The sequence below is a fragment of the Falco peregrinus genome, chromosome 1, assembly GCF_023634155.1.
Source record: "Falco peregrinus isolate bFalPer1 chromosome 1, bFalPer1.pri, whole genome shotgun sequence".
Lineage (NCBI taxonomy): Eukaryota > Metazoa > Chordata > Aves > Falconiformes > Falconidae > Falco > Falco peregrinus.
In genome coordinates, this window is record NC_073721.1 from 87963345 (window position 1) to 87987377 (window position 24033).

At 40.7% G+C, this 24033-nt stretch overlaps 1 protein-coding gene across 2 annotated transcripts in view; it reads right to left on the reverse strand.

Annotated features, from left to right (window-relative positions):
- The window catches only part of CCDC88C (coiled-coil domain containing 88C), a 102121-nt gene that overhangs the window by 74001 nt on the left and 4087 nt on the right, over positions 1-24033 (reverse strand). For both annotated transcript variants that reach the window (XM_055802407.1, XM_055802416.1), the window contains exon 3: positions 18914-19022. In XM_055802407.1, coding sequence (XP_055658382.1) covers positions 18914-19022 — 109 coding nt within the window. The remainder of the gene's footprint in view (positions 1-18913; positions 19023-24033) is intronic.

Below are 24033 nucleotides of genomic sequence, written 5' to 3' on the forward strand. Positions count from 1 at the left end.
CAATTTCCTTTTAAGCCATGATGTTTAGCATTTGTATGAAAGCAAGTCTCATCTACCACGTGCTCATACAAAAGCCTCACCTATAACTGAAACAAAAAGCAACTTTCAAGACCTTGTATTTACCAAAAAAACAAACCCACAACAACTTAAAAATGGTCACAAGTTTCAAAACCAGCAGGAGCCCCCCAGATACATGGGGCTGCTCTGGCTACAGGCAGAAAAGGCAGAACTATGCAGACTACCAAAAACCTTTTCTAGTATTAGTGTCATGTTTCAATTCTACTTCTTAACATTCAGTATCTTTTAATGGCACGTGAAGGTGGCAGGCATGTATGTTTTTAGGCAATTTCCAAGCTGCTTCACACATAGATTCTATCCATTACCTAAAGCAGCAGAGCTCAGGTTCACTATTTAAGCAACATAGTCGAGGGAAACTTAATATGGCTTATCGAATGACTTACACTCCCTATCAACCAGATCACAAAACAACAGCAGTGCAACCGTGTTGGACTGGCTCTCAGCTAGATGAAAGCAGAGGAGGGGGTAAATCCCCAGAAAGATTGCTGGGCAAGACCGATTCAAACCTCAGGCTGCAGAGAGCAGCACCACCTCCTCCAGCCTACATCTTGCACATGAGGGTTGCTTTGTTCTGTGAAAATAACGATTATTAGAATTTTTGAAGACACAGGTTACAAAAAAAGGTTATATTGTTGCAACTACTGAGCAGCAGATCTAAGCTTAGCAGCCTCCAAACCATGCTAAACCTCCTTGCTGGTCTGGAAGAAGTCTGACTCCTCAAAGCAGCCTCAGAAGAAATTTTAAGGGGACCTATGATCAGAGAAAGGTAGCACAACCGACATTTTATCAGCAGACGGACTGTTTACACCCTTCACCTCAGCAAAGCACAAAACCTTAGCAAGGAGATTCAGCTGTACAACAGGGAAAGGAACAATGCTAGGTCCACTGCAAACTCTGAAATGCTGATGGCTTTAAGTGCTGGAGTAAAGACTCTCTTGTTCTGGTTTACACACAGCTTTTCACATAACTTGCTAAAATGGCTCTGCATAATTGTTTAAACATACTTTGGGGGAGGCATTGAGTTACTTTGACAAACCTGTTTTTTGCTGCAAGCATCATGAATTGGTTGAGTGATGAATGGCCGATAAGAAACTGGAGCTCTATGGGAATTAGCAGTTACTCACCAAAAGAAATCCTGCAAAAAAAGAATTTGTGCTCTTCCAACCTGCAGTAATAGCTTGCATTTTGAAGCTTGGCATTTAAACTAATGTTACTACTTCTCAGTCCTCAGAAAAGACGAAGCTTCCGCTAATTTTAAAGGAAGAAACAGATGCTTGCTATCCGGAGGAAATAATCAAAGGAAATCCAGCAGTTACAATACAGTACCTTAATGCAAGACTCTAGATTATCTGGCACCTCAGTAACACTACCCAAAATCACCGTTCCTCTAAATCTCAGCATAAACCAATACTTGTATCTCCACAACATTAATACACATGGTAAATATAGGGTGCTAAAATCAGGCATTTAACTTTGAAACTCCAGCTAAGCAATTTCTCTTGACAGCATAAATAAGCAGATCAGCTAGGTTTCCAGAATTTACTACTGAACATTAATGTACAAGTAGTAAAAAACATTTTCCCCGAAGCTAATCTGCAGCCACTGATACCACTTTCTTAGCAGCAACACAGAAACAGGCACAACTAAAACTGAAAATAAAAAGAGCATTTGCTGCATTTCAGATCAGTAGATACACTTGCGAATACTGCTTGTGAATTTTGACTGCAAGTCATTCTCATGAGGTAGAGGCAACAGTCCCTTTGAAATCAGCTCAGCACAATGGGGCAGGAACTAAACAAACTTCTTCAAATGGCTCTGCCAACACCATTCAGCTCCAAGCTGCAAAACTCCTGCTGTTTCAAACTCAGGCCCTCCTGTGAGCAGACTGCTGATTACACCAGGTTGTATGGCAGGTTTTTGATATGTGCATAGGGCAGAAGAATGAGAATGAAACCTGTCCACTGGTCGTGTTAAATAAAAGATTCCACACCATACTGAAAGAAAAGGACACTTTGCCACCTATTCATTCCCTTGCCCCCCATTAAAGAAAAAAATATATGGTAATATATATACACTATATGCATACTCCACTCAGTGTGTACAACTTGTGCAAGTGTTACTGGACATGCTACTATCATGAAAGAGAAATGGGAGACACAAACATTGTACCTGTACTTTGTACAAAGCAGAGGAGATACATACACACAAAAAAGCCAGAGTGCTGAAATGCAGTACTATGGCACATTTAATTGGGCCCTTTATTCCCAGTTACACTTGTACATTGGGAGAAGATTCGGAGCAGTCAAGGAAGGGGAATGAAAGCAACTCAACAAGCATTTTTCGTCCTGTTTTTTTATGAGAGGGGGCCAGAGGAATCAAACTTTCACAAGTTTCTGTGAAATGCTGACAGGGGAGACCCTTGGGTATTCTCCCCCAGCAAGGGAAGAGCAAGGGTTACCACACCAGGCAGCAGCCAGGTCAGTGTACATCTCATTCCACACACACCTCAGCACATGCCTACCGTCAGGTGCAAGCCATGGGAAGAAAAAACAGGGTTTGTGGAGGACACAGGATCTGTAGAAAGCTCTCCCCTGTTCCCAGAATAGTTGCTCTTTTACTTAAGAATTTGAGCAAAGAGGCCTTTACTGCCTTATCAAGTACAGCCCCCTTGCTGTAGTGTCGCAGCTGTGAATCTCCTAATTGCATCTTTGGTATACAGAAGGTAAGAAATCTTCAGAAAAGATGACAGGAAAGGCTTTGCTGGTTGGTCATAAACATGGACATTAGAGTCCTTCCTCAGGGAATGGCCAGTACAGAAATCAGATGTTCAGAATATATTCCTGCCCATATGGTTCAAAGTGATGAATAATGCACTTTGGAAAAGACTGATGACAGAAATAATACAACACTGCAGTAAAGGACCTGTCATATTAAACAAATAACAGGTGGTGACTAAAATTGCATTTTTAATGAGCACCTCTTTATGAATGCACACAATGCAAAGTGCTTTCTACTGCTTTGCAACATACAACTCCCCATTACATATATAACAATTCACGTCAGTTATATAGAGCTAGATGTGTAAACTCTTTACTTTTTTTTTTGGACACCTCATGGAATTATTTTTAAAGATTTAGCAGCCAAACAACATGAACTTTAAGTTCTGAACTCTTAATACGCACAGATTCTTTAATTAACGCTTTTTTCACTAGGTAAATTTTTAATTAAATGTTAAAACATATACTTTGATGTGTGTTTTCAATGCATCTGCCTAATCAAACGTGCTCTTCTTCACATGTATACAATTAACTGAGGAAGAGGGCAGTCCAGTGGTTAATGCTAAAGACTGTGTTTGAATTCCTGGATCCAGACAGGCATGAAACACAGATCCACAGCACTACTTCAAAGCTTATTACTGCATTCCCAAGGTCTTCCCAAGCCAGTCTGCATGAAATCCAGTGGTCAAGAATGAGACACTACTTCATAGCAGGAGGTGCTCCTATATAATACCACAGGGCACTGAAACATCATAAGAACCATTTCAGCAGGGTTACCTACCCAAATGAGAGAAAGCTACAGAAATCATTATAGAGAACAGTTATCTAACATATTTCGAAAGCAAGACTAGTGTAAATCGACTATTTCTGCAACAGAAGGCGGCTCAGAAAGAAGTTTCAGGCAGTTAATACAGTCAGGAACTGAGCCTTTGCACTGCTAGAGCTACAGTGTAATGAAGTACATTCAGCTAAACCTGTATCCTGATCTGGCTCAGCAGAAGAGCCATATTATCTCAAGAATTGTGGCAACAGTTTAAGTGGTTACTCAAGTCTGAATCTTCTTGCATGGAGGTCAGTTACAGAACTTGACAATAAATGTACTCCTCCTCTCTCAAGCACAGCTGTCTTAATCTCAAAGATGACATATTCCTCATATATCAGTCACCACTTTAAAGCCCTGATTCATACAGAGAGACTTAGGAGCACATAGCAGGTTATTACTTCAGCAGGTTGCTTATTTCTACGAAGCCGCAGCACAATACTCCTTGTAATTCTTAACTGCCTTTCCCCTCGAGGGCGTACAGCATATGTCTTGGGAACTGGAGCAAACTTGCTCTGGGTATCAAAGGAAAATTAATGACTTGTCATTAAAAAAAGGTGAGAAGTATAGCTAAACTCTACCCTCTCCTAGTTGGTTCCTTAGAAGGACAGGTTTTTTAAAAAAATGTTATTTTCCTGTTCAATAATTGTTTAGATGATATGCTTTAAAAAAAGCTTGTTCCTGCGAACAGAGATTATTTTAGACTGCTGCATATTTAATACTGTATTACATTAGTCAGCCTGGTTATTCTGTTAAATACAAACTTTGATGGCTTCCCAAGTGCCAGGCAACACATTCACTCCATTCATTTTTCTTTGATACAGCAGCAGTGTGTGCCGGAAGATTCAGAGCTCAAAACTGTCCATAACACATGGAGCAGATGACGATTAAACAAACAGAGTGCTTAAACCAACACAAAAACCTCCCTCTTTGCCCATCCTCACAACAGTAAGTGCAGCAAGTGGATCTCAGCGAATTCTGCCTTTTTATGAACACACAACTTCCCTGAAGCTTTGATACTTGCATCACAGGGTACAAAAACCTTTCAAAACCTTTGATAATTTCAGACTAGCAGAAAAACCTGAGAATACCCATCTAGCAGGCTTTTCAGAGCACCCAGCAATAAGCACTACTGCACCGTAATTCCAGCATGCCATTTGAACGCTTCTTTGCATATACAGAGTTAAATGTATATGCAATTAAATGACATGTCTTATGCTAGGCAGCTAGATACTGATGGTACGTATTAAGATATGTTAGCATAGTAAGCTTCAGAGTTTCTGTGGGGAGGAGCCGCCTTGTTGAAGCAGCAGTTCCCAACTGCCACACCTGAGGGAAAAAATAGGCCATCCCCAGTGACTGAAGCTATTAACTGTAGAAATTCAAGCCATTAAGTGCAAGAGAAAAGTCTATTCAACGGGAACTTCCTTTTGTATTGCAAAACAGCAAGACGGCCAGCAAAAATAGCAAACAGCCTCCATAAAGCTCTGGTCTCCAGAGGCAGTATGGGTGTAAGCATTCACAAGGGAACATTAAACCCTGATTGAATATGTATCTGAGGAGGGGGACACCATCACTGCTCCTGAAGGCGGTTTCTCTGTTGTCTTGCCCTACACAGCATGAACTGACTCGGGAACATTTATGCCCACCAGTCATAACATATCCAACAGATGGAGAACACCAATTCTTAGAACCTGGCACCCATGATGGAAGGCTTGTGCTGCAAGTTTTGGAAATTTGGGAAGCTGTCTTTTCCAGTTCATACGGATTCATACTTCAGGTAAGTCACAGTCACCATCAACATCAAGAAGTCTACCTGGCAATAAAGCGGAAATATCAAAGTTGCTGGTGCATTAACTGCCACGAACCCAGCAAATGAGATCACATCTCAGATTCTCCCAAGTAAATCTATCAACATCTAGAGTGCAAGTATTCGGGGGTCAGAGCATTCACAGTGTTTCCTCTGACAACCGCTCCATTTATTTTATTTCATATTCTTAACCTATTTCATATAAAGGCACTCAGATGTGCTTTAATGTCACTTTTTCCTGTTTTGTAAAACTAGCTCTTTCCTACTGCTTTTCTTATGAGTGCCCAAAACAAAACATTTCAGGCCAAGTTAAACATTTCACCTGATGTCTGGGAAGGTAGGAAGGGGGAAGAAGGACTTAAAAAAAAAAAGTAGAGTAAGACAACAGTTAAAATTACCATAGCACATGAAAAAGTTAAAAAAAATCCATGCTATTTATTCATATCTAATTTTTGTTACTGTAGAATCAAACTGATGTTTGCAATATTAAAAAAACTGTTGCAGTAACCGCCTCAGGAACATCTTACATCTGAACTGACCATTATGAAATACTTAGCAGTATTTTTTTGCAGTTTCAGTTCTCCTCCCTTGGACTCAAGCGTGCTTCTTTATAACTTTTATGAGTAACTTGACAGTACAACACATCTCCACAGTGAGAAAGGAGTTCCAGGTATCTCCAGACTTGCGCACTTGTCCCTTTCACAATTTGTTGGTGCAGTATGAGGCAGGAACCATTCCTTACCATCCCAGCAAAGAAAAAACAATGGTTGTACATCCCCCCAGCAGAATACTGTGGTAGGTAGTCAACCACTCCCCCATCACTAGCACCAGCAGACAGGAAAGATACAGGGAAGCAGCTGTAAGGTCACAGCATATACCTGCACAGTGCATTTGCTCTTGTTTAATCACACACACAAAAAACAAAACCACTCTTGCTTAAACAAACAAAAAACAAAACCAAAAAAACACCAAACCGAAAAAGCCCCCATGAACCAACCAAAAAACCCCAAAACGAGAAAAAAAAAAACAACCAAACACAATGAAACTTACAGTTCAAAAAAAGTAGTCTTTGATGCAAAGTTTTGGTACAAAGCTTCGATACAGGGGCTGGGTTGAAGTATGGCTTTGTTTTGGGATGAAAAACACAAGGATTAAGTATTTTCCCAGCCTTTTCTCTGCTGACACAGATCTATCTTTTGGCAGCACCACTCTATCAGTTACACAAACACAGACAGAGAACTGCAACACTATATACTACAAAACAAAAGAAAAGAAAAGAAAAGAAAAAACCACTACAATGACTTAAATCTAGGGCTAACCTGATAACCGTCTTTGGCACACTGCTCAAACAGCTGCTTTAGAATCTCAGATTCACCTACGCAAACATCACACACACAACCAGTAAGCTATAGCTTCTGGTTTTGTGGTGCTGCAGAGGTACATTAAAGACTGCCATAAAAAAAGCTTACTTAAAAGAAATGTGCTGAATGCATCTGCTTGCCACCTCCTTTGTCTATTAAATATGGTTGGTGGAAGCAGCCAAGACTCCAGTGTATACTACAGTTTTAAGCTAGGAATTGTACACTACTTGTTACAGACACAAAACAAAAGTTCCTGATTTGTTCTTAAGTACTGTTCTACAGTGTTCAGCCAGCTAAAAATAAATTGCTCTTCACTACTAAGTTTCCTGGTTTACGGAAGACTTTGAGGAATTAAGATTAATGCAACCTGATGGGAGAGACTGGCATGAGTATCAGTAAGATCAAGGTGGTTTGGTTTTGTTTGGTCATTGTTCTTTTTTTAACGTACTTGATACTTAAGACTATCCCTTTAGAGTCAAGAAGTTAAAGTGTATTTCTACTCGTCTATAAGCAAACTGCAAAGTATGTTGACATGATCTGTCCCTTATAAACAGGTGACAGGCCTGGCTGCAAAGTCTGCCTGCTGGAAGCACACAGCGGTTCAGTTCAGATTGTCATAAACCCAACTGGTTTTTACTTTGTCACACCAACTCGGCTCTCTCATCCGAGCGCATCTGTCTTACCAGCAGGTTTGGCAGAATGCTGAAAGCTCCAAAACTAGGCGTCCTGCTAAGCTCAAGACTGGGGAAGCATGTCAGGATGGGTCCTTCTGCAGATATTCAAACCATTACCACAAACACTGCAAAATGTCAAGTATTCATAAGGTGTGATAAATACCTTGACACTGCTAAAGGCTGCAATATGCTCTCAAGAGCAGCCAAAGCAAACCATGATCTGGCAGACAACTTTGGTTTCACAATATCCAAGGGTATCACAGCAAAACTGCTTACAGACCCTGCCGTGCAAGATGCTCGGCATCTCAGGTTATATGAAGTCAGTCTGAGCAAGTCAGTGCCACTTAAAAATCAGGTCCTACACCATCACAAAGAAAGTACAATTGCATGTTAACCAAGATGCTTTAAGAAACAAGGGGCCAAACTGCAGCTGTGTCTTATGGAGACAAGTCTTCAAGCAATAACAAATTATTTCAAGTCTGAATCCCTCAATTGCACAGATTTTGGACCCAGCAATTTATAAAGAGAAAGGGCGAAGTGAAAAAGTGAGATCAAAATCACCTTTCCAATGAAGGTTTTGGCTCAGGCTACAAAGGAAATGCATACTGGAAGAAATGCAAGACAGCTCAACCAAGTTTGAGAATTAAAACACAGCACTCCGGCTTAGTTTCTTCTGCATGACTGAAAGCTGGGAACTAGATTAAGTGCCAGAGCACTGAAGTGTAAGCAAGGCTTCTGATAATGGCAGCTTTTGTGGTCCTCTACTACAGTCTCACTCCTACTGCAAGTAAAACTGTCAAGACACGTCCACGTGCTGTTTGGATAAGCATTTGCCACAAACCCTGAAAACAAAGACAAACCCTAATACTGACCCACAGCTTCTTCATATTCAGGATAACACAGAACACAACAGGGTGAGGGTTTTGGTTTGGTTGTCACGTTTGGGTTTGTTGGTTGGTTAGGGATTTTTCCACCTCTTGAAAGATCAAAATTGAGTAAGCGACCTTAAGATATTTATTACATTAAAAGGCAACTCCTTACGGTTAAATTGTAGTTCTGCTTTGAAGTAACTACATAGTCTTAAGAGACTCCAACTCACTCAAACATGTAACTAGTCAAATGGGGGGTGGGGTTATTTTATGTTGTGGGTTTTTTTGGTGGGGGGTTGTTTTGGTTTTGTTTTTTGTAGGTTTTTATTTCTTTGGAGGTTTGGGGTGGTGGTTGGGGTTTTTTTTGTGTGTTGGGGGTTGGTTTTGCGTGTGGTGGGTTTTTTGGGGGGTTGCATTTGTTGGTTTGTTTTTAAGTGAAGCATTCTTTACTTTTAATGAATCTGCTTCTCAGGACTGATTATGTTTCTTTGGAACCTGCATCCTTACAAATGAGCCTTTTAACATACATAGTAATTCTGCATTTAGTATCAAAAATTTAACAGAAATTCACCTCCTTCCAGTCTCTAGTGGCAAATGTTTATGCCTCCTGCGGGACCCCATCCACTTAGCTTTACTGTAACACAGCTGCTCTAAAATAAATCAGGCATTAACCTCAGTACCACCCTCCCCTTGTCTTCTAATACACACCATGCCAAACAGGTCTTTCTGTGATACAAATTTGATGCTGCACTCCCTCACAAATATCTTCCCAGTGGTTATATTACAGATGGGATCACCATTTAAAAACAAAACAACTCTTAAAGGTGCCACAGGGAATTTATCTTTCTTTTGCTTCTCAATATAGTAAACAACTTACAGATGCTTTTAAAATCAGTTCTTTAACATCAGGTAAATAAAGGTGACTCTTTCTAGAGGAAGACCACCACCTATTTTAGTTCAAAAAATATTAATAACCAACTACATAATCGTTTTCACAGGACAGGAAGATATTTAAATAGAATTCATACAATGTTTTTCCTTTGTGCAAAGGCCCCAAGTCTTTCCTACCCACCCCCAAAGGAACAGATGTCTATCACAGTTATCTTGATCACCTAACGGGCACAAACTATGTCATTCTAAGTCTAAAAAATAAACTAAACATCTAGAGTCTTAATAATGCTAATTATGAAAGAGCAGACAGTGACAGCTCCACAGGGGCCATTTCAGCCTGCTGAGCAGATTTTTATTTAGCCAGTTTTACTGGCCATATGAGGACCCAGCAGAATTTAAACACTTAACTCCCCTCTCCAGCTCCATCTCTTAATTATAATGGGAAACAAGAGAGGCACCAGCTCATACACAGCTTATATTCAAACAGCCCATCTAAATAGCTACAAAAAAAGTCCTTCTGCTTACTTAAAGTGAATACACACATTAATTTGCTGCTTTAGAGTTTGTTTTGAAAAAAATCCCTCCTTTTAAAACCAACATATTTGCAAATGGAAGATGTATGCATACACCAGCAAGTGACAACATTTCAATCTCATGAGCAGATGCCTTCTCTAATTTGTGCTAGTGTAAAGTCCATACACCATATAAAGTTGGAAATATACCCTTTCCTGCGGTCTGTCTTCAGCAAAAAAGCTAGTACACTAGAACTTCCTCCTGTCCCCAGCTCTGTTGCTTGCTCAGATGGGTAAATCCTGTCATTCTTAACCAGAACAGGTGACTACACAACAGCATGCCCATTTCTTGGCCCAAGAGCATTCACATTTGCCAGAAGTACCAGAGGTCAACATAAGCTTAAGCAGATCTTTACAATGCAAACCACATTTTGTTTTCAAAAGTAAATACAAATGAGCATTTCAATATGATGCTCTATTCCAAGATCTCCTATACACTCCTGAAAATGGTAATTAATCCTTCAAAATGACAGACAAGCACTGCTTAAAAAGGCATCTCAAATATCACCTCAGATGAAAACAGTGTGGAGGAATTGCTTACAGGTCTAACAAGTCATAAAAAAAAAAAAAAAAAAAAAAGCAGTGTACAAAGAGGTGAGAGTTTGTTACAGATCTTTGAAACAAAAGCTGATTACAATGCTGTTGGAGTAGAAAGCCTAGCCTAGCCCAGCTGAGTTAGAAGCACAGAGACACCTTTGCTCACTCCGCACCAGAGTCAAAGATGTCACTGGAACAAGCCTTGACACCAAACCTCAATCCAGAGTCAGAGTTGCACAAGAGCAAGACTGTGGACTGAATCCAGTGTGCCACCATACAGCATGTGGTAATAACCTCAGTAAATGCCACACTGGATTAAACAACACTTTGACAGAATGGGTAAGTAAGGTAAGCACATGAAGCACATTCACTTACTACCTGGCATTAAAAAGGCAGAAGTTATTTGCTTTGGGAATTGGTAAATGATTCAGGGGGTTGTTTTGTAATCATACTTTATTCATTTGTGAAATTCATCTTCTTGTCTCTTTGAAGACTTTTTAATGAAAAGGACTAAGTGACATGGAATTCATTAGAGAAACACAAGCAATAAAGCAATTGAACTTTCATTTGTTATCTTTTACCGAAACTAAATTTCAAAGTTATTTTCAACTATAAGTGGCATGCAGGCTATTTTCTCATTTACCCAAAATTGTTGGGCTCTACGAAACTTAATTCCCTCCTTTGTAAAATTTCAACTGACAAAAATTGGACATTTAGCTGAAATCTAGGCAGCAGTACTGAATATGGCTATCTGGTGAGACTGTCTGAACACTGGCTTACGTCTTAAACCTAATATCCAAAAGATACATACGTAGTAAAGGACTGAAATACCCTGTGGTAATCACAGCAATAGTCGAGGAGATTAACGTTAGGCCTTGGCTTTCATTAAGAAAAGCCACACACACTCTCACATTACCCTTTTTTAAAGCCATATAAAGGACAGAGTGGATGCGTTCTGTAATTTGGACATCCCAAGAATTGTTTTCAATTAACATGTCAGAGGTTAAGTAAATACTGCTGGGTGGGAACCAAGCAGTTATTCCATACCGTAAAATTTTTACAGGTCACTTCCTTTTGCCTCCATATTTTAGGACACTGCTGCTCTTTTTTTCTTGGCTTGGTTTCTTCATTTGTCTGCACAATGAATTCACACCCCTCTAGCTTATTAAGCAAAACAAAGACAAGACTACACAGACACATGCCAGCCTATTCTGCCCTCTCCCATATTCTAGCTTCAGGAAACTAAAGGCAATAAAGTAGTTTAAAAGCCAACCTATTCTCTTCCATCTGTTTGGGGTCACTATTTCGTTCTGTATTAAAAGGCATGTGGGGCCTCAGGGGAAAAAATAGGTCACCAAGCCCAGTCCTCTATTAAGCTTCCAGACATAATTCAACATACCAGCTGAAATGCATCCTAGAATCACAGCCAATGATAACAGTCAGGTGTCAGACAGCATGCTACTAGCCACCTAAAATGGTAGCTCTCACCAACCTGGGAAAACATCTTATTTCAACTCTGGGGCAGAAATATTTACCTAGTTGTTCTGGAAATGAACAAGACAATTCTCACTAAAAAGCACCAGTCTGGCTGGTCGTGATGAGTCACCTGTCTCAGCCTCTTTCTCACTGAAACACTTGATAACAGGACCCATACAAAATGATCACTACCTTTGTGATTCTTATGTTCGTTCCACTTGCAGCAGTGGTACCACTATCTTCAGGTGAAGGACTAAAATTACTGGTTCAGCATTTCCCAGAATGTCTGTGCCAAGGTCAGTCATTCCCTTGCGCTGCACTCACCACTGCAGTAACTGAATGTCTTCACAATACCAGTCTTACATACAACCTTCAAGGCTCACAACCACACTACTGCAGAACAGAAAACTCGACTCAAAACATTTTTGCCGCAGCAGAACTGAGAAGGCCTCATTAAGCCAAGTACTGCATAAATAAACAGTCTGTGCGTGTAGCAAGTTTAACTAAAGAAATCAAATGAAAAATAAGATTGGAAACAAATCCAGAGCTAATAAGGTCCTGCTCCAGGTTATGCCAGTGGCAGAATCGCCCGAAGCCTAGTTCGCTGCCTTACTGAAACACTGAGCACCTCTACAGTAGTACCTTAATACGAACTTATTTATTGTAGACTTGCGAAAAAGAGGCTCAGTGGCTGCTCACCATTGTTTGTTGTGGCCTTAAGTTACAGCTGCACAAAAAACATGCATGCTACCTTTGGTAAGTGCAACAACACAATTGCTGTGCAGAAACAAGTCAGAAGACTGTATGCACATAGCCCACCAACTGTACTGCAAAGGGAGAGAACATGCACTTAAGAGTGCACAAGATCAGCAAAGTATTTGAATTTGAAAAAGCTTATCTGTTGCAACTTCCAATATGTTATTCCTGAGAAAGCTGACATTCTCAGTTAATAATCTTGGAATTTAAAGCTCAAGATGAGGAAAGGTTCTCCCTAAGCTGAGCTACTAAATTAAGATCTCTAGGGAACAGCAATCCAAATGAAAGCAGTCACCCAGGCATTTTGTAGTATTTTAACACACCAAACTGACAAGGCTAGCAAAAAAATCTTATTTTTATCTAATTTCAGTAGGTCACTGTGGGTACAAACTCTCCTCCATCAGAACAGAAGAATGCTTTTTGATTTAAGAATACACATTCACATGCATTTCTAGCATTTTGGTGTTTACTTTGCTAAGGACTGGACTGCTAGCCCACTAGAACCAGCCTGCCTAGTAGGGAAGATCTCAACTCACAGAAGAGGACCATTGCTACTGCCAGAACTTTATTTACAGCTTGAGTATAGTTGCCAGTCCATAACTTGTGCCCAAATCTGGCACTCCAAGAATTGATTGCGGTACAGTTAAGAGCTCTAAACTCAACTCAATGCTTCAACTACAGGAGTTGTTTATTGATCTGGAAGCTATTGATCTGCAAGACTTTCGCTAACCCACCAGGAAAACCAGCTTTTGCCCCAGCCTGAAGACAAAATTGTCACTCTTTCCTGGAGGTTAGAAAGGCAGCCCCAGCACCAAACTGCTCACAGCAACAGCCAGGCTCACAGGCAGCAACTCCCTTTAACATGCCTGACAAAAACCCTGCTGCTTGTACTGGCTTTACACAAATATAAAGCAGCCAAGTAAAAGAAGGACATAGGTCTAAAGAAACATGCCTTTATCTCTGAGCCCAGCTAAGTGAGTTTAGGTAGGAAGGGTAGAATTTGTGGGGATACAGTCCCCAAAAAGTCACAGAACGGTTTCATCCTCATTCCCCCACACCACCATTTAAATGGAAATGCTAAGGGGTTTGTTTCTTATTGAAGCTGCACAAGCCACAGTCACAACTGGTTTCAGAATGGTCTCTCAGTACTTTGTGGGTTTTTTTAAATGAAGAGATATTTCTAACCTATTTAGAAACATGAAGCAATCTGCTAGGTATTTAGTGGCCACAACTTCAGGGAATACAGGCATAAAAAATTACAGCCATGACCACGTTGCAGCATTTCTTACAACAGCATTTTTCATCCACATAGTCCAGATGTGGCCATAATACCATGCAGGGACTAGCCAAGGGATGATAACATCTTTTTTTCTTCTTCTCTCCATCCGCTATTTACATTCCATATAAATGGTAGGTATTTTTCCTTGTGCATGTAGTATATACTGTTGGAGTGATTACTGGCATTTTTGAAGGTAAGGAAACTAGCTGACATCAAAACAGATCCTGTCACCAATTTAATTTTTTATAAACTGGTATCAAAAGTGATTTTCAGTTCCTTAGAAAAACACTAAACCCAAGGATTGACACATTAGCAGAAGCACAGCAAAGCCACTTCAAGTTTCCCCTGCCAGCCTGCCTCAGGCCTCTTCCAGCACTCTATAGGTATGAGCACGTTCTCCAAACGTTGCAGACATCAGGGCAGCTGCTGTTACACAGATATTTCAAGTACCAGCACCTACAGGATTTAAATAGTCTCTACAGCATGGCAAAGGGATAGGCTAACACTCCTCAGATTTTCTAGCTTTCTTCTTCCATCATCAGAAATGACAGAACCAGCAGCAGTAATAGCTCTTGCACAGGTTGTTGCAACTTAAGGGGCTTTTTTTTGTTCCTTTTTTTCCTGTTTGGTTATTTATTTTTTTCAACACTGCCAATGAACTTTGCCAGAAACCGGGAAAGCACCACACAACTATGAAGACAGTTGCCACAGCTAGAATTAAATGGAAAAGAAGCACAAGGCCCCAGGGAATTAAGGCCATAAGTCACTGTCAACAAGGGTCAAGAGTGCTTATTTCAGTGAAGCCAAACATTATTCAGTTTTGCACTACTCTCACCTCAACTACTTTCAAGCCAATTTAATTGGACCAGTAGATAAGCCTTAATGGAGCTCACAACAGAAGCATTTCAAAGTGAAGGCAGAGCTCAGGAACAGCAAGATAATTTCATCTGTGTTGCACAGGGCTACCCAGTGTCAACTTAAGGACCAACATTCCCAACTATGTTAACACAAGGCAACAGATGACAGTTGGAGGTCAATCCATTCCTATACAGTGGTTAGCTGTAGGATGTCATAAAGACTTCACTCTTTGACCAGGATGCACAACACCTGCACCAGTGAACAGTGGATGAGCATCTCTTCAATACATTCAGTTCTCTACTGACTCCTTTAATCAACATCCTCACCGCAGTGACAGGCAGTAACCTGTAATTCTCAGTACTAAACTATTCCCTACAAAACTATTTTGAACCCCAGTTTAAAGACAGCCAAGTGTCTGAATTCAGTCAGAGCAAGAAGAGACATATAAAACCCACACTATGAGCAATAAAAACATTCTGCTGTGCTCAGCCCTTTCCTAAGATACGGCACCAATTCCAGAAGTTTTATGACCAGCCATTTCTTCAGTGAACCAGTGCTGTAACAGTTATTAAATGCAATTAGTGACAGATTCTCTTGAACGCTCACGAAATCCCACAGCAAAATGACTCATTTGCCTGGTTTCAAGAGGGACCTCTCAAGCCAGTAACAGACCTGCAAAGGTGCAACTGCTGAGAGTGGGAAACACAGACGTTGCCTGCTACTACCAGTAACAAGTATTACATACCCAATAAAATAAAATAAGAAAACCACACACACCAAAGCCTGCAGCAAGCAATACTCTCCCATTTTAAGAGCCTTTACACTATGTTTTTCCTAGTAGCCATCAGCAATCCAGTTTTATGCAGCTGAAAGCTGTGAGAAGGCAACTCTTCAGATAATTGTTTGCCGATTTGTTCATTCATCATCTGAAAATGCAAGGTTACTCAAACTAGGAAAAAGGTTTCATTGCATTTATCCCTCCCAAGTTATGCCTGCTGAAGCACAGATAGGAATTGATCTTTATGGCTCAAATCAAAGCCAAATTCCACCAATAACCCAGTTTGTTCCATCACTCCCAGCACAGACCCTCAACCTAAGAGATCAGGAAAGCCCTAACACTGTGCAGGATAACTGGATTCAAGCTTCTGCATTAGACCCGTCCTTGTTTTCTGAAGTACTATAATCTGTATTAATACGAATTTTGCTTTAACAAAGATATTAGGTATACAGATATGAGAAACCTGATATTAGATACAGATACACTAGACAATTTTATGATCTGAAATGTCAACTAGCTTCTGAATACCAGAGTTAATTTTAGTAACCACTTGTGTCACCTTCCTCAGATACAGTTTACAGTACCATGAATTTACATCACCTTCTTGATCATGCCTGCCCAGTGCATGCAGAGAGAGGCAAGTATTCTTTGATATCTACCAATATCCTTCAGTAAAGCATGAGGTGGCATTTTCCTCATTCTAGGAGACCTGGTCTAGCAAATTCAGTAATTAAGCCATATACTTCATTTGGGTCCATTAAGTGAAATGGAATGTCAAAGGTCAAGGCTAACACTGCATTTTTAGAGCTTTTGTTTCTCTTGAGGAAGCAGCAAATTCACGTTCCTATTGTTTGTCAGGAAATTTTCCCTCCCACTTCCAGTCTGCAACCAAATTTGACGGCATGTTTTCAGTCAGGAAGACACTGCCCTCATTTTAGCTTAAGCTAATGTACAAACACTACTTCGTCAAAGAATGCCCACTACTTCAACCTATTTAAAAACATCTCTAACATTCAGGAGAGAAGAGGCCTAACAACATTTAACATATTCAAAAGCATACATTTGGTTGTTTTTTTTCCCCCTATGCAACCAACCACAAACAAACCCACACTAGTAAAAGCTACTTATATCAGACACCAAAACACAAGAAACCCTCCAGATACCCAACAAGAGACATTAGTACAGGTGTGAGATGTTATCCCCGGCATCAATCAGACCCAGAGCTCTGTCACAGCATAGATGGCCTTAACTTCTCCCAGACTATGAAGAGTTGAAGACTTCACACCACCACATGAAAGGGAATCTCATATTAACATCTAGACCCTGGATTTGCCCTGAAGATGTGATTGTGACAAGGACAAATAAGTTTCTTAGAGAATGTTATCATCACAAAAAAGTTAATCTTATTTAAAAATTTGTTGTAACTACATGTTTTCAACACCAAATGCAAAGAATGACCAGCCCTCATGACTGCTTTGTTTACATACAGGATATACAGTCCTCAGGCAGCAAGATTCATAGTACTTAATTTCTGGACTATGACAGGAATATCATTGTTAGGCCTGCTACTGCAAGCCTTAACTACTGTTTACCAATGAAAACTATGTCTTAACCTATTTCGGTTGTTGCTAGCTTTATTGGATTATGATGACGCAGCTGAACAGCTAGGTCAAAAAGACACCAAGCAACATAACACATGATTCTGGACCACTTCTTCCTGAACCTGATTTCTTTCTTCAGGTACTGTTAAAAAGAGGTCAGATTATCAGCTCCAAGACAAAGTCACTTGAATTAAAAGCTTTAGAGTACCAACACCTGAAGGACCAGAGACTCTCAGACTGTAAATCTTCTGGGGATGAGGAGAGAAAGACTAGTCCTGTTCCTCTCCTTAAACATGGTCCTTTTTCCTTGTAGACTCCATATACGTTTACACTGCTCAGTGGGTAACAGAGAAACAAATAAGCAAAAAAACCCTTCAGCTTCTAGTTAAGCGCAAGTGGAATTTCCCCTTAGAAATCACAAGTTTCAGGAATGACATCACATTGCATCAGCATCGCCAGTTCTCAACAATTGAGACACAGGTCAGCTGTCTTCAGAAATATATTAACACCCTCCTACCTCATCTCAAACACGAGTTACACACTTAATTTTTCTAGCAGACCACTGGAATTTGCACAGATGAGTCACCACCGCATCTGACAGTTTCAGAAGTCTCTCTCTATTAGGCTTCCCTAAGTCCAGAAGCAGAGTAGTGGCAGTAACATGAAACAGCAGTAGGCAAGCTCAGGAAAGGAATGGTATCAAAGGCACTACTGTAGTTAAGCATTACATCTCTTCTGTATTTTGAAGACAAAGCCAATACAAAAGTCTCTCCTACGTGTACAGAAAAGATGAAGCATCCAGGATGAGCACACTGACATCAACTCCTACATTTCAGTTGTTTTGTCTATTACATGATTGAGACACACAGAGAAGGATTTCAACAGTCCTCAGTGGTTTCAGCCTGGTTTACACTGCACAGCATTCAAATCTGGCAAAACACGTGTGAAAGGAAACAGTAGAACAGTTACCCCTCCCACTAAGGAGTCTAAATATACACAACAGTGTGTACACAGAAATTCTATTTAGAGTAACCGAATTCACTCCTGTGGCTTTCCAGCATCATCCAGCATTTATCTTAGTCTGCAAAAGAGCTCAGCTGTCACCACCCTGGTTTTAGAGCAGCCACTATTACAGCAGAGGAACACTGACAGTCAGTTCAAGGATGTCACCTAAGAAGTGCACTATTTGTGAGTATGTGCACATTCCTGCACTTCAGTGTCTTAGAGAAAGTTCAGAGCAAAACTGCTTTAACACCTAAAACCAGGTACACAGCATAAGAAGTCTACCTTCAAAATAAGTAAAAGTTTGGTTTTCTTTATTAGTAGTATAACAATTCGAGGTTTATATTCTAGCATTAAAGACATTTCTTCATAATGATTTACTTGCTGGCAGCCGCTTTAAGAGAAGCTTACTTTTTTAAAAAAAGTTTTATACCCAGAAGCATTATTGCCTTGCCATTTTAGAAAACCCCTTCACATAACATACCCTACCACCACAAAAGAGCCTTTTTACTATATGTATCTCCAAGTGCTATGACAGCCTTTGAGCACACTTCTTTTTAGAGACAGGGGCAGGGAAGCAGCCTCTGGCCATGAGAGACAGAGAAGGTAGCTGCATTGTCATTTAATAAGGAAAGCATGGCTAAAAGTACTTTTACACAAACACAATTTCCTCTGTTTCCTCTAGCAAGCTTCTTTTTGAGCCGCCAGCCCCTGCACTAACTGAAACATTATAGCAATCACCACAGATTAATGAGCAGAAAGCAGAAATCTCACCTGATAGTAAGTCTTAATGTTTCTGACTAAGATGGTCAGGTTTTGAACCCGAAGATAGGTGTCATTATTCACGTGCTTGTTGACACGCTGGTTGGTTGGTCGAGGATCTCTATTAAAACAGAAAAAAGAAAATAAAGTATTACTAGTTTACTCTGTGCTAAGACCGCATCTCAATAATGCACCATTAGGAAAACCCTTAAAAACTCACCCATTAAATACACTAACATAACTATACAGGACACATTACTTTGTGACAGAATGAGCTCATTACCTTTGCACCTACGCATAAGTTGAAGATCTTCCCGCATGCCACAAAAGAACATACATTAAATTAACCCACACAGCAATTCAGGGCTGCTTCCCTCCTTATTTATTTCCCCAAAGAACAGATCATGTGTAGTTTGTGCACACTAGATCAAAGCAGTCCCTGATAAGGGGTTTATCTTATTCAAATAAAGGGAAGCCTAGGAAAGACTACCATGCCTTCCTTGGCTTTGGAGTTTTATGACAAGAGCAGGGTGTTAACACTTTATTAATGATCACTGTGCAAACTGCAAAACCCAGATATATTATGCACTGAAGGAAAAAGGAGCACTGCACTTTTATTACACCCATATCATCTAACTAGACCTCTCATATACCCACTGTGTCACAAAAAACAGCCCTACTAGGCTTTGAGATATGAACAAAATATAACCATATGCAGAGATATAAGCAAGAGAGGAAAAATTTGGTGGAAAGACTTTACAGAAAGAAGCCTGAAATTTTTGCTTGATTTTTAAAGGAAGCAAATCAAAATTGTGCCTTACACTATTTTTTTCTAAAATAAGGAAACATGGGGGGAAAAAGCTGCAAATAATTTAATATGAATGTACACCTTCAGATACTGTGTACACCCTAACATGCTGCACAAAAAGGAACCTGAAAACCTTTATCTGCCAATAGCATAGATCAAAGCCTTGCATTTCCCCTCTAATAAAGAATCTTATCAGCAAACTCCTACACAATCCAAACACCTGCCTCCCAGAGCTCTGCTTTGGCTGTTAATTAAGCCATTCACAGCTCTTCCAGGGCCAAATACTGAACTCAGGCGTTGACAAGAAAATAAAAGAGGAACTGATCCAATATTTATTTTTAAAATCATATCTGCCAAAGTTTACATAGGTATACCAAAGAGGTGGGGCTTTTGGGGGCATGTAGGGTGGTTTGCTGGTTTTTGGTGGTTGGTCTGTTTATTTTTTTAATGCACCACCATCCCAAAGCACCTCTCCAGTGAAAGCAGTGCTATGGGTATAGATATGACAGAATGCATAGATACTCCAGAGAAGAGAGAAAACTGCCTTGTCAGCAGGTAACACAAGACACAGTATTTATGTACCAGGGTTCAAGCAAACTGAAGTACAGATGACCAGAACTGACACTGGTGCAAGCTAGCAAGACTCTACACTGCCTTTACAGCAACAAAGGATTTTGTATACTGATTGGCACCATGATAAATTATGGGGAGGAAAAAAAAAAAAAAGATAACAAAGAAAGGTAACTGTAACAAGCTTTTAAAGTAAAACCTGTAGTAAGCATTCCATTTCATTGATGCTTGGATACAGGAGTGCAGAAGCCATACCCATACATTTTTTGACAGTATGGGTCTTCAGCAAGACAGCAAGCTGGAGAAGCACAAGTGGCACCTGGGCTTGAACTCGGAGAGTACCTTGCCTTCAGTACTCTCCAAGCAGATGCTGGATCCTGAAGGAAGCTGAATGCTTAGCCTTTTTAGGCAAGGTCACAACCACAAACTAGGAAGCTGAAAGGGAAGAAACGTACAGTAAAGAGAAGCTGGCAAGACAAGGGTCAGCCTACAGTTCTTGTTTCCACATGAAAGCTCACATAGGTGGCACACTACCAGGCCACTGCCTGGCAGCAACCCAGGTCTACAGCCAGGAAGAGAACACCAACTGCATAGCAGAGCAACACCCCACGACTGTTCCCAAAACTGCACAAAATGGGGCAAAAATCCACAAAACGCACCCACTGGCCACAGCAAAGGAGAGATTTCTTCAACAGCTGTAGGCCATGTAACTGCAGGACTTGGATGAGGTTTTCAAAAGCCTGAAACAACTCCTCCTTCCCAGACAAGACCTGCTCATCTTTTGTCACAACTGAGCTAGTCATCCATTCCAAGAACATAAGCATTGGCAGGACCAGGCCCTCGGAAGGAATCCTGGAGCTTTTATCCCATCATCTTCATTAAGGGTAACTGGTCACCCCAAGAGCCTTTAATGCCACTGACCTCGAGGTCCTCTTAATCTGTAGCCAAGCTGCAGCACAGTGTCACTCTGGCAGTCCTGCCTCCTCCCCACAGACAAGGAAGTGAAAAGCTTTGCTGAAAACAGAATGTAGCTTGAAAAAATGATGGTTTAGATTTCTGAGTACGTTGTGTAACAAACTTAGGCAGCACCTCAGCTCACTTCAGAGATGACCCTTTGCGTGGGTGCATATGGAAGGCCAACACAGCCTATGCCTTGAACTACCACAGGGAAAACCAAACTATTCCTTCTCAACAAGCAATATTGCCCTTTTTCTTCATTTGCTACCATATTTTTTCTTAATCCTGGATCTGATAAGCTCAAGTACTAACTACAGATGTCCTAGCCCCACAGCTGAGAACTTGGAGGAGCTACAGAAAGTTGCACTTGGAGGCAGTGGGAGGTCCTGTCACCACAATAAAAAAGATAAATAAAAATTAAAAAAAGGACACATTTATTCTTTTTCATTTACCAGGTAAGCTCAACTGAACTGGCAAAACATCTTTTGACCTAATAAGCCCAGAGATGAGCACTTAAAAGAATTAAGTGTTCCAGGCATGTGTTTATTCAGAAAGAATACATTTGTTGCATTTTTCAAGCATTTTCTGCATCAGACCTCGGTCTAGAATTAACCATGTCACATCTAGAATTAACCATGTCATGTTACATGAGGTCAGCTGGATCCACCCCGGTCCTGCTGCCTCCTCGCCACTCACCTGGCTCCAGAGATGGGATGGGGTGTGGGATGTGGAAGGGGTGAGGCACAGGAGCCAGGCTCCTGCGGCAGGAGCAGGCCCAGACCGCCCCGCTGCCTCCCCGGGAAGGGGAGCAGAGCACTCTGCCACCCGGGAGCAGGGTGCCACCCAGGGAAGGAGCTGCCACAAAACCCACAGCCACACACACACTCACTGACCTCAAGGGAAGTGAAAGAAAAAGGTTAAAAACCTAGAGAGATCAAGGTACTCAAAACAGTAGAACCCAAACAGCCTGGTGTACAGCAGGGAAAAGCAGGAAGGAGAAGCAGAGTCCTCAAGGAAAAAAAAAGAACCCGACTAAAATTATGCTGTGAGAGAAATTCTGTGTTTAAAGATGTTTCTACCCTAAAGAAAACAGAGCTATTGGTACCACACTCTGCACATTACAGCACCTATTTTGGCTGGTAGAACTTGTTTATGAAGAATTTTAGAGAAAGAAACTCTTTCCAAGGATCACATTGAAAATGTAAAGAGATTTTCTGCAGCACTAACCAGGTAACCCGAACTCCTGTCTGAATGCATCTGAAAAATCCCTGCCCACAACCTCAATGAGATTCCAGTCCTTTGATGTTTGGTCTTTCCCTTGCACACCAATGTAATGAAAACAACTCTTGTTTTTTCAAGCCACCTACTCCTCAAGATCAAAAAAAGTTATCCAAATAAGACTGAGGTGGCACTACCAAGGTGTGACTAAGGGAGGTACTCTGCAAACCAGTAAAAACATCCAAGCCAAATAAACAGAAGGAAAGTCTCAAACCTCACTATATTCCCAAATATTTTAAAGTACTCCTCTGGGCTGCACACCATGACTTTCACAGGAGCACAGGGGATAGAAAGGGTCTGGAGACAGAGGCTAAGTGACAAGTTCAAGCACTTGGAACCCCTTGAGCCACCAAATAATAACAGTAACAAAAAAAACCCATTCCATTTTTCAAACTCAAAATTACAATCCCATTTGAGCAATTTCTGACAAGTAATTCTGATGAGCAAGGGGGAAGCCCACAAACCAGGCTGAAGGGTTATGAGACACCAGAAGGAACTGGCTGTGCCCAGCACCCTTCAGCACTTTGCTCTGCAGGTAACTCAACCAAAAATACACCAGCCTTTGACCAGTCTAACTCCCTTACCATCAGGTGGGGTGATGCCACTAAGGCTGGTAGGGTTTCTAAATTGCCTAGAAAATGGTAGAAAAAAAGCACCTCTAAGTAAGATTTTAAATTGAATGGATGCTATCTTTAACGTTCCGTTATTCATGCCATTTGCTACAAACCACAAGCAGCGGGCACTCACAATGTGACTGTTCCTGTCACATGGTCTAAATTTAAGACAACAGAGTGAGAGTACCACAAGCCATGACAGTGGCAATTGAAAAATCTGTTATTGTGCATTTTTATTATGCGGTTTTAATAGAGGCAGTTTTATCAGCTGCTTTCCTAATACACATTCCTGTTTGCTAAATGTTTTAACAGAAAAGCAGAGTCTACTATCAATTAAAAGAATTAGAACAAGTCAATATAAAAACACTTAGGTGCCTGCACATGTAAACTCCCACACCACTTCCCAAATAAAACTTTCTAAAAGAAGTTAAACAGGGCAAATATTTGCTTATGCTTGTAGGTATTATGCCACAGCTGCAACTGTAAAACCAAAGGCAGCCTGTGCAGTGTCACCACATGCTAGTTTCATACCAGGAAGTGACGCACAACCATCTGAAAAAATTAAGAGAGTTCTTTATAATTTGTCCACAGAGAAGCTCATTACCCTGATAAACATAAATCCATCAGAAACACAGAAGCTCAGGACACAGCAGTTCCACTTCGAAGGTTAACAAACATTTTTGTATGCAGAGTATTCAGCTAGTACTGCACGTCTGCAAAAATCAAAGTGCCCTTCACGCATGATCAGGTTAGGGTATACACTTGGACAGAACACAGGAAAAAGGAAACCACTCATTTATAGAAAAATGACTTGAAAAAAACGTTTGTCTTGTTTTGAAATGTAAGTGGGGAAACCAAACGCCACTGTCTGTCTCTTCCTATTAGATTTAACTCATTAAGCAGCT